This window comes from Carcharhinus amblyrhynchos, chromosome 22 (genome assembly GCF_965287045.1).
Source record: "Carcharhinus amblyrhynchos chromosome 22, sCarAmb.v2.hapA, whole genome shotgun sequence".
In the NCBI taxonomy this organism is placed as follows: domain Eukaryota; kingdom Metazoa; phylum Chordata; class Chondrichthyes; order Carcharhiniformes; family Carcharhinidae; genus Carcharhinus; species Carcharhinus amblyrhynchos.
This window is the reverse complement of record NC_137345.1, coordinates 31,433,204-31,451,063: the sequence shown is the minus strand read 5'-3', so window position 1 is coordinate 31,451,063 and position 17,860 is coordinate 31,433,204. Positions and strand designations below refer to the sequence as shown.

The window sequence follows — 17,860 nt, the reverse complement described above, 5'->3', positions numbered from 1 at the left end:
TCTGGTTTCCTCCCACATTCTGAAAGATGTGCTGGTTGGGTATATTGACCCGAACAGGTGCCGGACTATGGCATCTAGGGAAATTTCACAGTAATTTAATTGCAGTGTTAATGTAAGCCTTACTTGTGACTAATAAATAAATTTTAAACTTTAAGATGGATAAAGATGAATGGAATATAAGCATGAACTAGAGGAAAGATAATGCAATTAGACAGAGCTAAGTAATGGTGTTCCTTTTTAAATATATCGAGTGGAAACACTGCCATTGAGAATAATGTAGATTTCATTTTCAATGCTGTACTTTCCACTCAGAACAATGTTAGAGAGAGTCAACCTTAACACAGAAAGCTCCAAAAACTAGGACACTATTCAATGAAATGAGTCCATTTCACCCATCCAAGTTTCTCCCTTATATATGCTATTAATCTAAATGTGTTTTTCTAAATTATCTTACAGATTAATGTACTTCGAAATCGAGTTAGTGACCATCAGAAGGTGTAAGTATTTAACAATGCTATGCTAATAATGAACTAACTATTCCACAGAATTACAAGATCAATCCCCATCAGTTTACGCATCTGTGATATTTTTTATTTGCTTTGCTTGCACATGTAGTTCCATGTTATGCCAAATTACTTGAATTCATACTCTCCTGAATACAAAAAGTAAACAAATTAACAAGTGAAACAAATTGAGGAAGAGGGGAATACTCCTTCAAAGGAGTCAACAAATAAAAAAAAACCCAAAGGAAACTTACTAAACTTTAAATCACTATATGGTTCTAGGGAGAAATGATGCACCCCAGCCCCCACTTTGTTGACTTGAATTGGTATAAGTCCATCAAAATAATCTTCCAGTTTGCCATAATTGATTGACATTCATCCTGATTGCTTTGTTTAATTATGTTGTGGCTATGCATTCATTTGTTCTATAAATGCTGAGTCTTCCGCATTAACCATAGTGGCATACTCTAATCAAATTGATTTCTTATTATCTTTCCATCCCGTTTGATATTTTTCATTCTCCTACTTTCTATTCCATGAACCTCTTGCTGGGTGATTTAATTGAATTGAATACCTCCAGATGAATAACAAAGATATGTTTAAAGGGAAGTTGGATAAATGCATGAAGGAGCATGGATTAGGAAGATAAGATGTCACAATTAGATTAAGTAGAGTGAGAAAAAGATCTTGTGGAGCATAGACCGGTTTAACTAAATGACCTGCTGCGAATTCTGTGTGATTTAAGTGAAGAAAAGCTGGAATAACTGGTCATTATTTTCCAACTTTAGCTCGAAGGGACTTCGTGGCAAGGGAAAGGTTTCAGGCCGTTGGAAATAAGTGAAACGTGTCTTGTGACATTGGGCAGAAACAAGTTTCAACATCTGACAACTGATTCTATAATTTCAACATCAATAATTCCACTGTCTCAATCGACGCCTATCACTCACAATTCCATTTCTTACTTGTAGAATCTTCAGAAAAGCACTTTGACTGTTGTGGTTTTCATGTCATTCAATATTTTAATATCTTTGTTACATTCTTAACAGTCACAGCAATATTTCTTTACTTGTAATTCGGTGTGATCAAGCTTTTGCATAACAGTTGCTTCTTTGTAGTAGAATGAAACCTGGCAGTATATTTAAGACCTTACAAAGACAGAAAGTGCATCACTGCAAACCATAGTTACATATCTTACCTGCTTACGGAAGAGCTATTTCAGGATTACTTCGATGTTCTAGGCTTATCATGTGGACAAAGCTGATGAATGGAAGCATTTGAATATTTCTAACTAATTTGTAAAAAATCTTTTGGCAAGAAGGACAGATTTTCAAATTTTTTGAGCTAGCGCTTCTCCAGGAAAAGGAAACAATTTACTGCAATTGCAGGGAACAGTGAACAATTGAGCTTCGTACATTACCTAAATTCTAGTTTACAATATTTTAGCATATGTATTGAGACAAAATCTACATGTTGCAGATGTGATAATGCACAGTCGAAAATGCAAAAATTTTGTATTTCAAGGAAGTATTCGTGAGGCATACTTATTAAAACTAAACAAAATATGCTTGGTATCACTGCAGAGCAAATGTCATTGTCAGCTATAAAATATGATGAATCTCTGTATAAATGAGGCTTAATAAAAAGTGACAAAGACAAATGGATTATGTTAATATGTTTTCTTATGCCTTTTTTTAAATTATGGCATATGTGTTTAAATGGTTGAAAGATTGTCTGTAGCCTATGAAAATTAGTTGAAGCTAGCTTGTGATGCCACTTTGTGACTGACATCCTAGCTGTAATGAAGAGCATTGGAAGGTTTTTTGATCTCTGATTTGTCTACTGCCTTGGCCCACAAACCACACCAACTTCCAGTCCTGTTCAGATAACTACCACTTCTCCCGACTTCCTCCTCATTAGTCCTGGTGGCTTAAACCCACAAATGTGATCATCTAGATGGACAACAGCAGCTGATGTATGGGAGCACCATCACCTGGAAGTTCTCTTCTAAGTCGCTCACCATCCTGGGTTGGAGATATCTTGTCATTCCTTCACTGTTGCTGGGTCAAAATTCTGGAATTCCCTCCCTAACAGCATTGTGGGTGAGGATGTATCTACACGACAGGGATTGCAGCAGTTCAAGAAGGCAGCTCACCACCAGTTTCTCAAGGTCAAGTAGGATAGTGCAATAAACACTGGCCCAGCAGCAATGCCCACATTCTTTGAATGAAGTTTAAAAAACCTCCAATTATTATTAGGAGTGGCACAGTGGTTAGCTCTGCTGCATCACAGCACTAGGGACCTGGGTTCAATTCCAGCCTTGAGTGATTGTGTGGAGTCTGCACATTCTCCCTGCGCCTGCCTCGGTTTCCTCTGGGTGCACCGGATTCCTCCCACAGTCCAGAGATGTGCAGGTTAGGTGGATTAGCCATGCTAAACTTCCCCTTAGTGTTTCAGGATGTACAGGTTAGGGGGATTAGCAGGGTAAATGTGTGGGGTTAAGTGAATGGGGCAAGGGGATGGGAAGAATGCTTTGTCAAAGAGTGTGCTAATTCAATAGGGTGAATGGCCTTCTTCTGCACTGTAGGGATTTTATGCTCCAACAACATTTTTTTTATCCGCCTTTTTGCTTACATCATGTCGCTCTGTAGCACAATCACTTGGAACTGAAAAGAACTGACACTGAGCCCATCAATGGCAATGGTGGCTGTTTCCATTGTATAGTGTGGCACTTATGACAAATATTTTCATCCATTGGATCCATGCCATCTCGCTGGCAGGGCAGCCTGTGATTCATTCACCCTGCCATCACCTCAGCACTGCCATCCTCGCAACGTCACATTTAAAGGCAGCACCAGCACACACGAGCTACACTTCACAGGTCTCTGTGTGATGGCTTAATTCCAGATTTTTTTTATTGAACTCAAATTCCACCATCTGCTGTGGCAGAATATGAATCCAGAACAGGCCCCCAGAACATTAATTGAGCTTCTGGATTAATAGTCCAGCAATAATACCACTAGGCCATTATTTCCCAATTCAATGAAGAGCGAGTTCCATTCATTCTCCTCACTGCAGTCTTAGAGAGAGAGAGATTTGACAGTTAGCATTTGTCTTCTAAGGATGACTCTGCCCACTTCATTACTGACGTTGTCTCTCAAAGCTCACTGATTCATATCCTGGCCATCGTATTAAAGTCCGGTCCTTCGTTGGAATACTGTTTGGCAAACCCCACACCACATGACCAAGTGGCCACAGCATCGGCCACTCTACTGCATCCAGATCTCTCATCTCATGTGCAGGTATTGTTCCAAGCTTTACTCCAAGGCCTTGATCACAACTGGTCAATGGGAGGCACCTCAATACACAGCCAAGAGTTAAAAGTGTGGAGTTACAGCTGAACGGTCTCAGCTGTAAGAGGGTAATTATCAATGACATGTCTTTCCATTAGCCCTGCCCTTGTCAACATCCCACCTCTAGAAGTTCCCCTTTCCCCATCATTTGAGTGGAACAGTCAGCCTGTGATGACTGCCCACCCACCTATTGCACTGCCCCAGGTTTCCCTTCCCTTAGTGAGGCCATTCCAAGAAGCACGCAGCCCAGAAACAGAAGACAACCTCAGGAACAGTACTTTCACACTTGACAGTCCGCCTACTCTCAGTCTCCCCCGAGTCAATCCCTCACCCACACTACCCCTCAAGTAATCCCTCACCCCATTCTCCTAGAGCCAACCCTGTTCCTTGCTTATGTCCACAGCCCACTCTCACCCAAGTCAACACGCTGTACTCCCACTGGTCACCCCTGAGTCAACCACCCCCTCCCCAGTCTCCCCCACTCTCCCCTGAGTCCCTAAGTCAAACCATTCTCAGTCTCCCCCAAGTCAACCTTCTGCGCACTCTTCCCAAAGTCTTTCCCCACTCTCTGCTGAGTCCCCAAGTCAACTCTCTCCCACTCTCCTCAAGTCTTTCCCCATTCTCCCCCAAGTCCCCCAAGTCAACCCCATCCCACTCTCCCCAGTGCAACACCCTCCCCATCTCCCCCAAGCCTTTCCTCCATTCACCCCCAACTCCCCAAGTCAATCCCTTCCCGCTCTCCCGGGTCAATTCCCCAAGTCAACCAGCCCCAATCTTCCCCACGTTAGCCAGGGCCCCCTACTCTGCCCTGGTCTCCCCCAAGTCAACCCCTCCCTCTTCACCCTTGAGTAAACCGCCCAGTCTCCCTGAGATAAACTGTTGCCCTTCAAATTCTGATCTCCCTGCTGGGAAATTGAGATCACTGTATTTATTCATTCTTATTTTGTTACACCCTTTGGCTATTGCATCTCAGCAATGTTTCTTTACACAAGGAATTGACTAAGTCATCATGACCTGGAGGGAAACAGCAATTATGGCTGAGACAAGTCTAATTTTCCCAAGAAACCGGTTCAGCATCTATTTCTTTCCCCGCAGGGATAAACAGATGTGAAGCTAAGTGTAACAAAGCTATAACCAGCACTGGCTCGCTGAACTGTAAATGTTAGCACAAGTTCAAAATGATGGTTTCCTTTCTTCCAGTGAACTGTACATTAATGATCTGTTTCAGTTAAATAAGTGAAGGTAGTGTTTTTTTGGAAAGTTGTGATGGTTTGGAATAAGTGCTATGGCTGTGGTTCTACCACTCACTGACCACCTAATGGAGCTCAAATAAGACCAGGGACAAACCTGCTCTTGCATAAAAAGAAAATGCTGGAAATATGCTGCAGACTAGGCAACACCCATGAAAAGAGGAACAGCCTGTATACATTTAGATGCATCCTAATTAACATGACACTATCATAAGACATAAATGGTGGCCTTTCTCACTTATTTTGTGGAAAACCGGTCACTCCAGCTCTCTTTTGTGAAATATTGATCTTAGAACAAGAAGAGGGCCACATTCTTATGACTTCCTCCCTTTAGGCTTTAGACGAGGAGAGGTAGTAAGATCAGGTGGGAGGTAAAAAAATCAAGTTCACGCCTGGTTTTTCAACTTCCCCAATCATTCTTTTGCCGGTGAAATCGCCTTTGCACCCAGAAAGAGCACAAAGCCGATTGAAATATTAAATATATTGTTTAACTGTGATTAATGAGTCCCAAAGACTATTGTCCAGGCTTACTTACCTGTACCACCTCACTGGCTGAACTTGACCCTGACAACAATCACATTTGATCCCCATCAATGGGTCCAGATGTGATGGCCTCACCGGGTGGGATTGGATGCCATTAAATGCTCCGAGTGGTTGAAGGCAGAGCCAAGCAGTGCCCACGGGGCAGTGTCAGCCTGGCACTATCCACTTGACACTCTGGCACTGCTCACCAATCCTGGCAATGCCCATAGGGCACACTGGCAGTGCCCACCAGCCACCATAACTATGCCAGGGGCAGAATTATTGGTGGTGGAGCCAGAGTGGGACAGAGCCATGACAGTTGGGAGACAAGTAGGGAGCTTTGCATGTGTGGGATGGTGAGAAGGAATGAAGCCAGGTTGGGAGGGAAGGGGGAACTCTGCCGAGGATGGTTCAGCGTTCAGGGAGGAATGGAGGGTACTGTGCCAGGGGGTGCATGGGGGTGAGGTGATCAGTGGGATGGAACTCTACGGGGAGGGGAGAAAGGTGGGAAGGCGATGCCCATTTGGGGTTCCAAATGTCTGGGGGGGTGGTTCTGATTTCCCTGGGAGTGCCTTGATGTCTGTGGAGTAGACGGGGGACAGCAGGAGATTTCCAAGGACTGGGAAATTGAGACACCTGCGTAATAGTATCCCTAAAACTCAGCAGCTGGCTTCCCCAGCAAGCTGAAGCTCTACTCCCACTTTGCGCCCCCCCCCCCCACCCACCCTCCTCCCCCCCACCCCACCCCCCCTCCCCCCTCCCCTTCCCCCCAAGCACCACCACCACCACCACCACCACTCCACTGACAAGAATCACATCCTGGCACTATTTTTGCACTTAAGTGCCATAAGATTGCATTTTCAAACTTGCCCAAAAAAAAAGTCTGAAACTCTTCTGTTTTCTCACTCATTTGGCACTTTGAATTTTCTTTGTAAAAGACCACGCTGGAGGTCTATTGATTTTGTGTTTGGGGTAAACTTTGAACAGTGGTAGTTGTCAATTTCACAAAGGGGTGTGGTTGGGACTTCTTTACTCTAGTGGCACGCCTCCACCTGGGATCGTTCAATTAGGAACTTTCCAGGAACTTGAGATATTGCATATTGAAATTGCAATCATCACCTGACTTTAGCCAACTTATGAGTGTGCATTTTAAAATATAAAGAACGCAGTTCAAGTTATGAATAAGACATACATTCATTGGGTATAATGCCCTTCTCTTCTGTCATTAAACCTTCTTCTATTTCTCATTCTTATGTAATCTACCTTCCCAAAATTCTAAGCTCACCCTCCAGATCCTTGACCTTCTCACTCTCTTCAGTGTCCCAGATTTAACTCTCTCTGAGATAAGCCTCCCTTTGCACCTCTCTCATCATTCTTTGAAAGACCAATTGAGGTCGCAACTAGCAAGTCCAACTGCCCCATGCTAATCTCTCACCAACGATCCCACCCAGCACATCCGTTGAGGACTGAACTTGCCAATCTCCTCCCTGTCCAATTAAACCTTCCCAGTGTTGTTCCTTTGGAATGAAAAGAGAAAATGCAGGAAAATCTCAGCAGGTTTGGCAGTATCTGTAAGGAGAGAGAAGAGCTGAAGTTTCAAGTCTAAATGACACTTTGTCAAAGCTAAGTCACTAGAAAGTGACAGATATTTAGACTGTAGGGTGAGGGAATGAAAGATACGTCATAGCCACAAAAACAAGGGAAGGGCTGTTCATGGCACTCTCACTTTCTATGCATTTTAACTTTGACAAAGAGCCATCTGGGCTCAAAACACCAGCTCTTTTCTATCCTTGCAGATGCTGCCAGACCTGCTGAGATTTTCTCTTTCGGTTTCAGGTTCCAGCATCCGCAGTAATTTGCTTTTATCCACTGTTCCTTTGGATTCTGCCAGTGGTTCAGTTATCACTGCTCCTGTCTATATCTCTCCAGAATGTCTGTTCACTTGTTAAAACATCCTTTGCAATCCACGAGTTAATTGCAGATGATTGAATCGATGGAAACCTAATTGAGGATTAAGGGGTCCTCTCCCTTAATGAAGCTTTCCCCCTAGTCATGTCTTCAATCACTTGCCTCATCCAAACAGTCGTGATGGTTGTGTGACTCCATACAGCAAATTTCATCCTCTCTGCTCTCTGGCACATTCATCTCCTTTAAGCAACTCACCTTGTTCCATTCACTTAAAAGAACAAAGAACAAAGAACAACACAGCACGGGAAACAGGCCCTTCAGCCCAACGAGCCTGCGCCGCCATCTTAACAAAGCATTTTTCCTACACCTCCCTTGACCCGTGTCTTTCCTCTTAAGATCCTCATTCTCCACCACTCACCCAAATAGCAAGTCCATTTTCTCATCAAGATATCTTCACCGCTTTACTTCGTCAACCTCCTGAGCAATTTCATGTCCTTGGTAATTTCAACATCATTTCAATTCACCATTCCTACTCTCTTCTCTGCTGTTTAATCCTCCCTTAATCTTTCCTTCCAAGTAAACTCCCTTGATGTTACCATTACATATGGCTTCACTACTCCTATAGTTTCAACCACAAATCAGGTGTCTTCGATCAGTCCCTTGTATAACTCTCTACTTACATCTCCTCCCCCTTCAAACTCTACTTCCCTCTGTATCCACTCCTGGAATAATCTCTCCCAAATTGTCCTATAACTGTCCTCTAAATCTTAATTCTCTGGCCTTTGGTCTTCCAACTACCATGACATTTCTGCAGCTACTAATCTACTCACCCGTATTCTCAGCTCTGCCTTGGATACCTTAGTCCACATTCAAACCACTAATCTGTCTTATCCTGTCTATTCTCCATATTGTAGCCATCATCTCCACTGTCTAAAATCCGAGAGTAACAGATCTGAATGAATATGGTGGTTCCGTCACTCACTGCTAGATCTTGCAGAACTACATAAAGCACTTTTGTATCCTTTTCTCTGCTAGATTTTGTCACTTTTCCAGAATTATCCTTCAATGCAAAGGTAAACTCTGACTTGCTTTCTCGACTACATGCTGTCATTTAAAATCTCTCTCCATTGACTCCTCCTCCCTCATCTCCAATAACAAGGGTGATGAGTTCATGGATTTCTTTCTCACCATGGTTAAGAACATCCAATCAGCTGCCTCCCTCACTTTCCTCCCTTTCACCAGCTCAGCAGGCTGAACTTCCTCTATAGCTCCCTCTGCCCTAGCTCTGAACCTTTCTCTAGTTTCTCTCCTATTTCTTTTCACATCCTCTCTGAGCTCATCTTGTCCATGAGATCCAGCTCCTGCTCTTTTGACCCTTTGGGGTGCTGACCATCCAACTTCTCTTCCTGGTTAGCTGATATCACGAAGGGGTTTCTGACCTCAGGTCCTGTCCCTTTGTTATTTAGATCTGCCATCAACATCCCTCTCCTAAAAAAACCCTTGACCCTTCTTGTCTTTGCAAGCCATTGCCCCATCTCCCACCTCCCTTCTTTTTCTAATCCACAAATGTGTTGTAATCATCCAAATGCCAAGCTGCAGGGGCTATGGGCTGGGTGCAGGAAGGTGGGATAAGAAAGGGCACCTGGCATGGACAAGATTGTCCAAATGGCCTCCTTCTGTGCTGGAAATTTTCTATGATTCTAAATTAGTGCCCACTTTTCCTGAAATTCTGTAGCTGAATCCTTCTAATCAGATTCCTGCCTTGGACACATTATCAGATCAACTCTCAGATAACATCCTATATGAAAAAGACAGATTTTCATCCTTCTTGATCTGCCTACAGCCTTTGGTGCAGTTGACCGCACGATCCTCCTTCATGGCTTTTCATTCTCCCCAAAAAAAATATTGAATTTGCATGAAAACTGGAGCAATTCCAATGGGAGTTCACACGATAATCTCTCATACTCTGTGCAATGCAGAGACCACAAAGGTGAATATCATTAGATTTCAGGGGTTGAGGCCTATTCCCACCTGGGAGGCTGAAACCAGCAGGCCTCTGCACATACGCAGTGAACCTCAACTGTCAGTCTCCCAGTTGCTGGCCAGCTCGATTGCTGGCCAGTCTGGGACCCCCATAGTGCTGCCCCCCAACTCTCCAATGCCTGATGGTGGACCCCCTGACCATTACTGGGCCCAGACCTGACCCACCAGTATCCCAGATGGCTCTGATCTCAAGTCTCCCCTGTATAGCTCACCCCACCAGCAGTCCTGACCCCACCACCCCCACCAGCCAGCAGACCACTCAATGCCCGCCCTGATCTCCAACCCCACCCCCCCCAAGTGACAATTCCCCCTTCCACAGTGCATATCCCCTGGCAGGCAGACCCCCCACCTCTGGCTGCCCCCCTGGCAGAATCCCCTCCCTGGCTGACTTCCCCAACTCCCCCTCTAGCAGAACCCACAACAGCCTGCCCCGATTGCTAGCCTATTTCCTGACCCGACTGATCCCTATGCAGAGTGATTGCAGGATTCCCCTACCCTGAGTTGATTGCCCCCAGGCCCCACCCCCACAGGTCATGCCCCCTATAGACCCATGACTATGCCCACTGTGCAATGTCTAGGTGTCCCCTGGGCACGGGCTGTTTGCCTCTTGGGCAATGCTGGGGGCACAGGCCGGCGCTGCCGGGTGCCCATGCATGGGGGAATGACCACCTGCTGCCCGGTCCTCCGAGGGGCCCCAATTTCCCTCCCCCCTTCACTCCAGCAGAGTTGTCCCAATAGTCCCTGAAAGTGGGGAGCTACTGGAAACCCCGCTGGAGTGAAACACTCTGGTGGGGTGGGAGAGGCCAGCGGGCCCACTAATTACATTTAAGTTATATTAAAAACAGATTAGAATGACTTATCTGGTCTTCCCCCCCGGTTTCCAATGTAGATCCGACAGTGCCAGAAATCTGACACTGGGAGGTGCTCTCACAACAGTAACGCACGTGCGAATCCTGCGCATGCCCAAACATGAGATTCTACCCCCTCCCCCCCACTTGTTTTGTTCTATTTTTATTAATTCAATTCTACTCAGGCTATCACCATTCTTGGACCCTTCTATTTCTCACTGACATTCTCACCAATAAAATCCGCAGCAACATCACCCAAAAACACAACCAGAGTTTCTACATGTACATTGATAATGTCCATCTTCACCTCGCCACCAGTGATCCCAGCTCTTCCACTACTTGTCTGATATGCAGTCCTTAATTAGCCAAAATCTTCTCCGATAAAATATCGAGAAGGCTGAAGCCATTGTTGATGGTCATCACCCAATAAAATCCATTTCCTAGCCACTGATTTCATCATTATCCCTATCAGCACAAAGTGAAAATGGTTGGCAGAAATGAAATTGTTGAAGGCCCTCATTGTGGCTATCTGCATCAAATTCCTTAAACACGAGTAATCAAAATAACTCAGATCACTGCAGTTGTGAGAAGTTACCACCACTCCAGCTCAGGCAAATCCATTCAGGCACGGACAGAATGTGCAAACTCCACACAGACAGACCCAAGTTGGTATTGAGCTCAGGCCCCTGGTGCTGTGAGGCAGCAGAGCTAACCATTGTGTCACCATGTCACTCTCATCTGAATTATTAACTTCTCACCAGAAAAAGCAATAGAAAGTTTGTGTGTGGAGGCAGTAGAGGGATTCAGTTAAGAGAAAGTTGGGGAGCCTCTTCCAAACTTACACCATCCTCTGTGCCTTACTCTTATTCTGTAGCTCCGTCATGTACGAGCACGCTGGCCTTTGATACAGTTTCAGAGAATTAGCAGCCATTCAAACCTGCATTAATGCAGATTCTGGACCCCATCACAGATTCTTGGAAACATTGGGTGCACTCGTTCAGATGTTAATGCATTACTGAAATTGAAGAATAGCCATTTACCCAAAACATTTCAGGGAATTTTTCCAGAAACTTAGAAGTGATTTTAGAGCCAGGAGTGGTGGTAACTTCTCACGATTCAGTGATCTTTGTTATTTTGATTACTCACATTTAAAGAATTTGATGCAGATAGCCACAATGAGGGCTATCAATAAGTTCATTTCTGCCAACCATTCTGTTCTCACATGCCTCCTTGAATGGAAGGGAATGATGAGCTGAATAGCTTTTGTTACTGTGTTTTTTTTGAAGGTTTATGTACTGGCAGTATTAGTTCTGAAGGTTTCCAGTGTTGGTTATATCATAGAATCCTACAGTGCAGAAGGAGGTCATTTGGCCCATTGAGTCTGCGCTGAACACAATTCTACCCAGGTCCTATCCCCATAACCCCATGCCTTTACCCTCACTAGTCTCCCTGACCCTGAGGGGCAATTTAGCATGGCCAATCAACCTAACCCACACATCTTTGGACTGTGGGAGGAAACTGGAGAACCTGAAGGAAACCCATGCATACACGGGAGAACGTGCAAACTCTACATAGACAATGACCCAAGCTGGGAATTGAACCTGGGTCCCTGGTGCTGTGAGGTAGCAGTGCTAATCACTGTGCCACCATGCCATACCTTTGAGAGGTACTGTATGTAAAATGCCTTAAGAGCTTTTATGGGCCTATGGCAAACTACGCATAAGTCATATTTACACAGAGGTGAAGAAATCAGGTTTATCTGATAAAGTTTGATGATAATCTCCACTATGTTCTACAGTTCTTCATGATTGGATTGTGGCACAGAAGGAGAGTTGCAGTCTGGTACAACATCTTCATTTTTTCCAAGCCAAGGCAATACATTCATATTGTTTCACTGAGCCTCCAAATGTGGTTAAAAACTGTTGTTCGTTTGCAACCTTCAGCAAAAAAAAACTCGGGGATACAGAAAGTCTAGTTTCCAGTTGTCTTTGAATACAGAATGCATTATTAAGCCAAAATAAGAGAGTTAAAGAGAATTTATGGATCAAAGCGTTCTGTAGGGTACCTGAATTCTTATGAATTCAACTTCGAATGTTAAGATTTCCAAACATTTGGCACTATTCAGGCTAGATTCACTTTGAAATGTTTAGCTGTGCATAAATGAGCAATGTATAAATGCTTTAGGCAAACATAATGTTCATGCTGGTTTTGGAATGCTGATGGGGGAATTGATGCAATTTGAGACAAGTTAATTAATTTGAAAGTGGATTTAAATAATCCACTTGACTAAATTACAGTTGCAATCTATTTCTTTCCCTTTGGCAATTCCCAAATTTCAAACACCCATTTCCAGTGGAATTTAGTGACAATGAAGAATTGGAGACCCAGTGGAATTGATTCTTGGCCCATTTCTGCTCCTCCATCTGAGATTGTGCCACCACAAGACACTCTGGATCCCAGGAACTCCAGGATCCTTTTATCCATTTTATTTTGTATTGGAATTCAACAGAGCAAATTCAACTGTTTAGTTATTTTCTAACTTCGAAAGAGAGTTAGTTAAGTTTTCTACTGAGCATCAATGGTATATTACAGGTTCTGCTGACATATTAGGCGGAGTTTTATGGCCTCACTCATGCAAGATTGGAAATTCCTGCCTGAAATCAACAGACCATTATCCATCCCTCGTCCACTCTGATTCTGTGGTGGGTAGGGCAGTAGAATTATTAGACATTGTTTAATGCATCTGTTTGACAGCTTAAAGTTAAGTCACAATTTAAAAGAGTATTTATTCACTGAGAAAGAAAACATGAGGCTACTTAATATCTTCCTGTGTCTGCATGGGTTTCCTCAATGTGTTCCAGCTGCCACCAACAATCTGAAAGACTTGCTGATTAGGTGGATTGACTGTGCTAAATTCTCCCTCCATGCACCTGAACTGGTGTCAGAGTGTGGCGATTAGGGAAGTTTCACAGTAACTTCATTGCAGTGTTAATGTATGCCTACACTAATAAGTAAACCTAAACTAAACTTTTCTGGTAGCCCAAATTCAGCGTCCATGGTTTTCTGTTCGGTTCACAGGCAAGTTTAACTTACCTATGGTGCAGATGTGAGAGTGGTTGAAGACTTTAAACGTGAGAAAACAATCTAATATAAAAACTATAAAATCTGACAGCATTAATCTAAGGAAGGGGTAGCTGATCTGTGGGAACACAATTCAAGCTATGTTATCAGGTCTGAAATTATATCATTTTGTGCAGACGAAGACGGGATTTGACTTGTTCCAGATCAGAGCTCCAAATACCTTCTAACTTATGTCATGCAGTTACTCACTTAAAAATTACGAGGGTGTGTTAAAAATAGTTAACATCACATATTCAGAAAAGGTCAATGTAGTATTTAAAGATATGCAGTTTAAGTTGATTGGCCATACTGAATTGACCCTAGCATCAGGGGAATTAGCAAGGTAAATGTGTGGTGGTAAGGGAATAGGGCCTAGGTAGGATTGTGGTCAGTACAGGCTCGATGGGCTAAAAGGGGTGTACTGTAGAGTTCTATGATTCACATATTAAATGCTGAGAACACCCATGAGAGTCATGATGATTGCCCAAGACTGCAATATTTCCCTCGCACAAAGACACAACAACAGGGATTAAACATATACACACACACACACACACACACACACATACACACACAAATATGCACACACACAACCATGCACATGCATGTGTGCATACACACACACACTGGGGTCAGAATCTGATGCAATTGAGAACATCTAGGTCAGATGGACTCATGATGGGCAGAAGGGCATCAATAGATGAGCCCAATTAATTGATAAAATTTGCTGGCAAGCTCCCCACCAAGTCATTTATTATTGTAACGTGAAAATATATCGTTCCTTTCTTGTCACAGGGGTTCTAAATCCCTAACAGCACTGTGGATGCACCTACACCACATGGACTGAAGAAATTCAAGAAAACAGCTTGCCAAAGACAATTAGAGATGGACAATAAATGCTGGCCTAACCAGCAGTGCCTATGTTCCTTGAAAGAATAAAAACAAGAATGAAGTCTCATGTCTAGAGTTCAAAACAGAAGGACCAATCTTCATACCTGGAGGCAGCGACACAAACATTAATGTAAAAAACACGTCTTTCTTAGCACTACCAGGAAAAGAAGATAATCCTCCTGAAAAATCATTGGAAATCTTCTCTTTTTTTTTCCCTAACAATCTTACAGGAAGCTGGCCATTTTTTTTTCACTGAAATTGCAGATCTTCATTGCCTTCTCAGTCTTCGATACTGCACTTTATTTACGCAGTTGTGAAGTTTTCCGAAGAATTAGAGATCATTCCTCTTTTGCGGTTTCTTCCAAGAGTTATTCAAGGAAGCAACAAAATTCTCAGAGAGTTCTGAGTTCTTCCCTTCTAGATCCAGAGTGTCCAAAGTTCAATCTTCCCTTTTGGATCAGTTTGTCAGTTAAATGTCTTTGTTGTCCTTTCAGTTCAGTCATCCAGCAACCTCTCCCAGCAATTGACAGCAATGTTGATAAATGTTGTCCAATTCTGCAGATGATGTCCTACCACATGCAGAAGAAAGCTCTCATGTCTCCAAACTTCTTCCCTAAAGGCCAAGAATAATCATTGAAGCGGGAATATTGTTGCTCAAAAGTAGAATCAAGCACTTGGCGGGAGCAGTGGAGGAGGGGAGATTAAGTTAAAGGGTTAACAGGTGGGGTACGCTAATATGTGACATAGATGATGATGTACCCGTAACATTGGTCAGTCATATGATGCTCAGAGCTATGTGTTTACTCTGTAACCCATTTAAAAATAGTAAATAGTATTCATAAGAAAAGTCTTACTAAGATGCTACAGTATGTCTACAGTCTGCCTAAGAACCAAGTTGTGGAGATGCTGGCATTGGACTGGGGTAAGTACAGTAAGAATTCTCACACCAACAAGTTAAAGTCCAACAGGTTCATTTAGCAGCACTAGCTTTCGGAGTCTCAGGCTCCTTCATCAGGTGAATGAGAACTTGTGTTCTCAGACAGGTCATATACAGACACAAACTCAATTTACAAGTTAAAGATTAGAATGTGAATCTTAACAGGTAATCATACGGCACATGAGGACAGCCTCAACCAGGGTCTTGGGTACATGTCACACTATCTGTAATCCCCACGACTTGCCTGGGCTTGCAAAATCTCACTAACCATCCTGGCTGGAGACAATATACATCTCTTTATCCTGTGCTTAACCCTCTCTCCACTCACATTGTCTGCATCTTTAAGACTTGATTACCTGTCAAGATGTGCATGTCAACCATTATCTTGTAAATTGAGTTTGTGTCTGTACATGACTTGTTTGAGAACACAACTCACCGGATGAAGGAGCCTAAGACTCCGAAAGATGGTGCTGCCAAATAAACCTGTTGGACTTTAACCTGGTGTTGTGAGATTTCTTACTTTCAGAATCAAATCCCATGTTTCGAGTCCAAGACAGAGGAACCCATCTCAGAACATACAATAAAACTGCTATCCTTGCATCTCATTTATCTTCAAATCAAAAGACAATACAAAAAAACTTACTTTTATCTGGCATTTTCACAAACTCTGGATATCTCAAGACACTTTACAGCCAATGAAGCATTTTTATTTGAAGTGGAATCACTGTTGTAGGAAACATAGCAGCTAATTTATGCTCAGCAGATTCTCATAGTGATGCAATAATGACCAGGTTATGCTTTTTGGAACATCGATTGAGGGATTAGCATTGATCAAAGGATAGCTCCCCTGTTCTTCTCCAAAATAATGTCCTGGCATCTTTTACAACCACCTGAACAAGCAAATAGTTTTAACAGGTTTGGTTTAACACCTCAAAAGAAAGATAGCAGCACCTCTGACAGTGCAACATTCCCTCAATACTACACTGGAATATCAGCCTTGATTTTTGCCCATCCCTAGTCACCCTTGAACTGAATGGCTTGCTAAACCATTTCAGTGGGCAGTTGAGAGTCAGCCACATTGCTGTGGCTCTGGAGTCACATGTAGGCCAGACCTAGTAAGGAAGCAGATTTTCTTCCCTAAAGGACATTACTGAACCAGATGGGACCTGCCTCACCTCTCCCTGAGAGTGGAAGGCAATCACTGACAAAAACTGCCAGGGGAAAACAGCTCAGGATGAAGCATCAGTTGACAATGAGTCAAGGACCTGCCTTTTGGCAGAGCTCACATACCATACTTACAGTCAGAAACCATTATATAAGCTACAACCCATACGTGGACCAATTAAAGGCAGCACACAATAATGAGGCAAGAAAACTAATTTTAAACAAAATGGGGTGAGGAGACCTCTGGACTAATATACATCACATAAATGACTGGCTCATTTGTAAATGATCGTAACATTTAAACATATAAAGCACATCTTGTTTATCAGACAATCATTTTTCTGGGAGGAATGCCAGGTAGCTAGTGACTCAATGACACAATGCACGCTGTAAGCTGTTGGTAATGCTGTTAAAACAGACCATGTATGATTTGTTTTTCACTGTTTGTGTGCTGAAAATGAATCACACAGTCACACCTTTAGCCTCTGTAATTTTGTTTGAAAAAAATGCCATGTTCCACATGAAAACTGGTGATATTCAGCTCTGTCTTTCTCAACCTGTCTACGGTCTTTGAATCATCACATTTTGTTTTTGACTTCAAGTACTGGATGTACAGAAGTATCCATCAACTAAATATTGAGAAGACAGAAGCGGTGGCGCAGTAGCACAGTGGCTAGCACTGCTGCTTCACAGCTCCAGTGACCTGGGTTCAATTCCTGGCTTGGGTTACTGTATGTGTGGAGTTTGCATGTTCTCCCCACATCTGCGTGGGTTTCTTTCGGGTGCTCCAGTTTCCTCCCACAGTCCGAAGGTGTGCAAATTAGGTTGATTGGCTATGCTAAAAATTGCCCCTTAGTGTCCTGAGATGAGTAGGTTAGAGAGATTAGCAGGTAAATATGTAGGGATATGGGGGTAGGCCTGGGTGGGATTGTGGTCTGTGCAGACTCGATGGACCAAATGGCTTCTTCCTGCACTGTGGGGTTCCTATAAAAAAGAAGCCATTGTCTTCAGCTCACAACACAACCTCCAGTCTTCACCCACCGATTCCAACCACAACTTTGAAGTTGAACCAGGTAGATTGCACCTTTGAAGTTTTATTTGACATGTGGAGAGGTGAGTTTCTGGTCACATTACAAAGACTGCCTACTTCTCCCTTTGCCCAACCATCTCAGCTCGTCTGCTATAAGCCCCCACCTACCTACATCTCCATTGTCACTAGACTTGATTATTCCCATAAATAAAAGCAAATTACTGTGGATGCTGGAATCTGAAATCCAAAGAGAAAATGCTGGAAAATCTCAGCATGTCTGGCAGCTTCTGTAAG

The 17,860-nt window shown here is 43.3% G+C and overlaps 1 protein-coding gene across 3 annotated transcripts in view; it reads left to right on the top strand.

Annotated features, from left to right (window-relative positions):
* Window positions 1-2,128, top strand: part of tnnt2a (troponin T type 2a (cardiac)) — a 34,819-nt gene extending 32,691 nt beyond the window's left edge. For all 3 annotated transcript variants that reach the window (XM_080210091.1, XM_080210090.1, XM_080210092.1), the window contains 2 exons: window positions 457-497; window positions 1,292-2,128. In XM_080210091.1, coding sequence (XP_080066217.1) covers window positions 457-497; window positions 1,292-1,340 — 90 coding nt within the window. In that variant the 3' untranslated portion in view covers window positions 1,341-2,128. The remainder of the gene's footprint in view (window positions 1-456; window positions 498-1,291) is intronic.
* The last annotated feature ends 15,732 nt before the right edge of the window (window positions 2,129-17,860 follow it).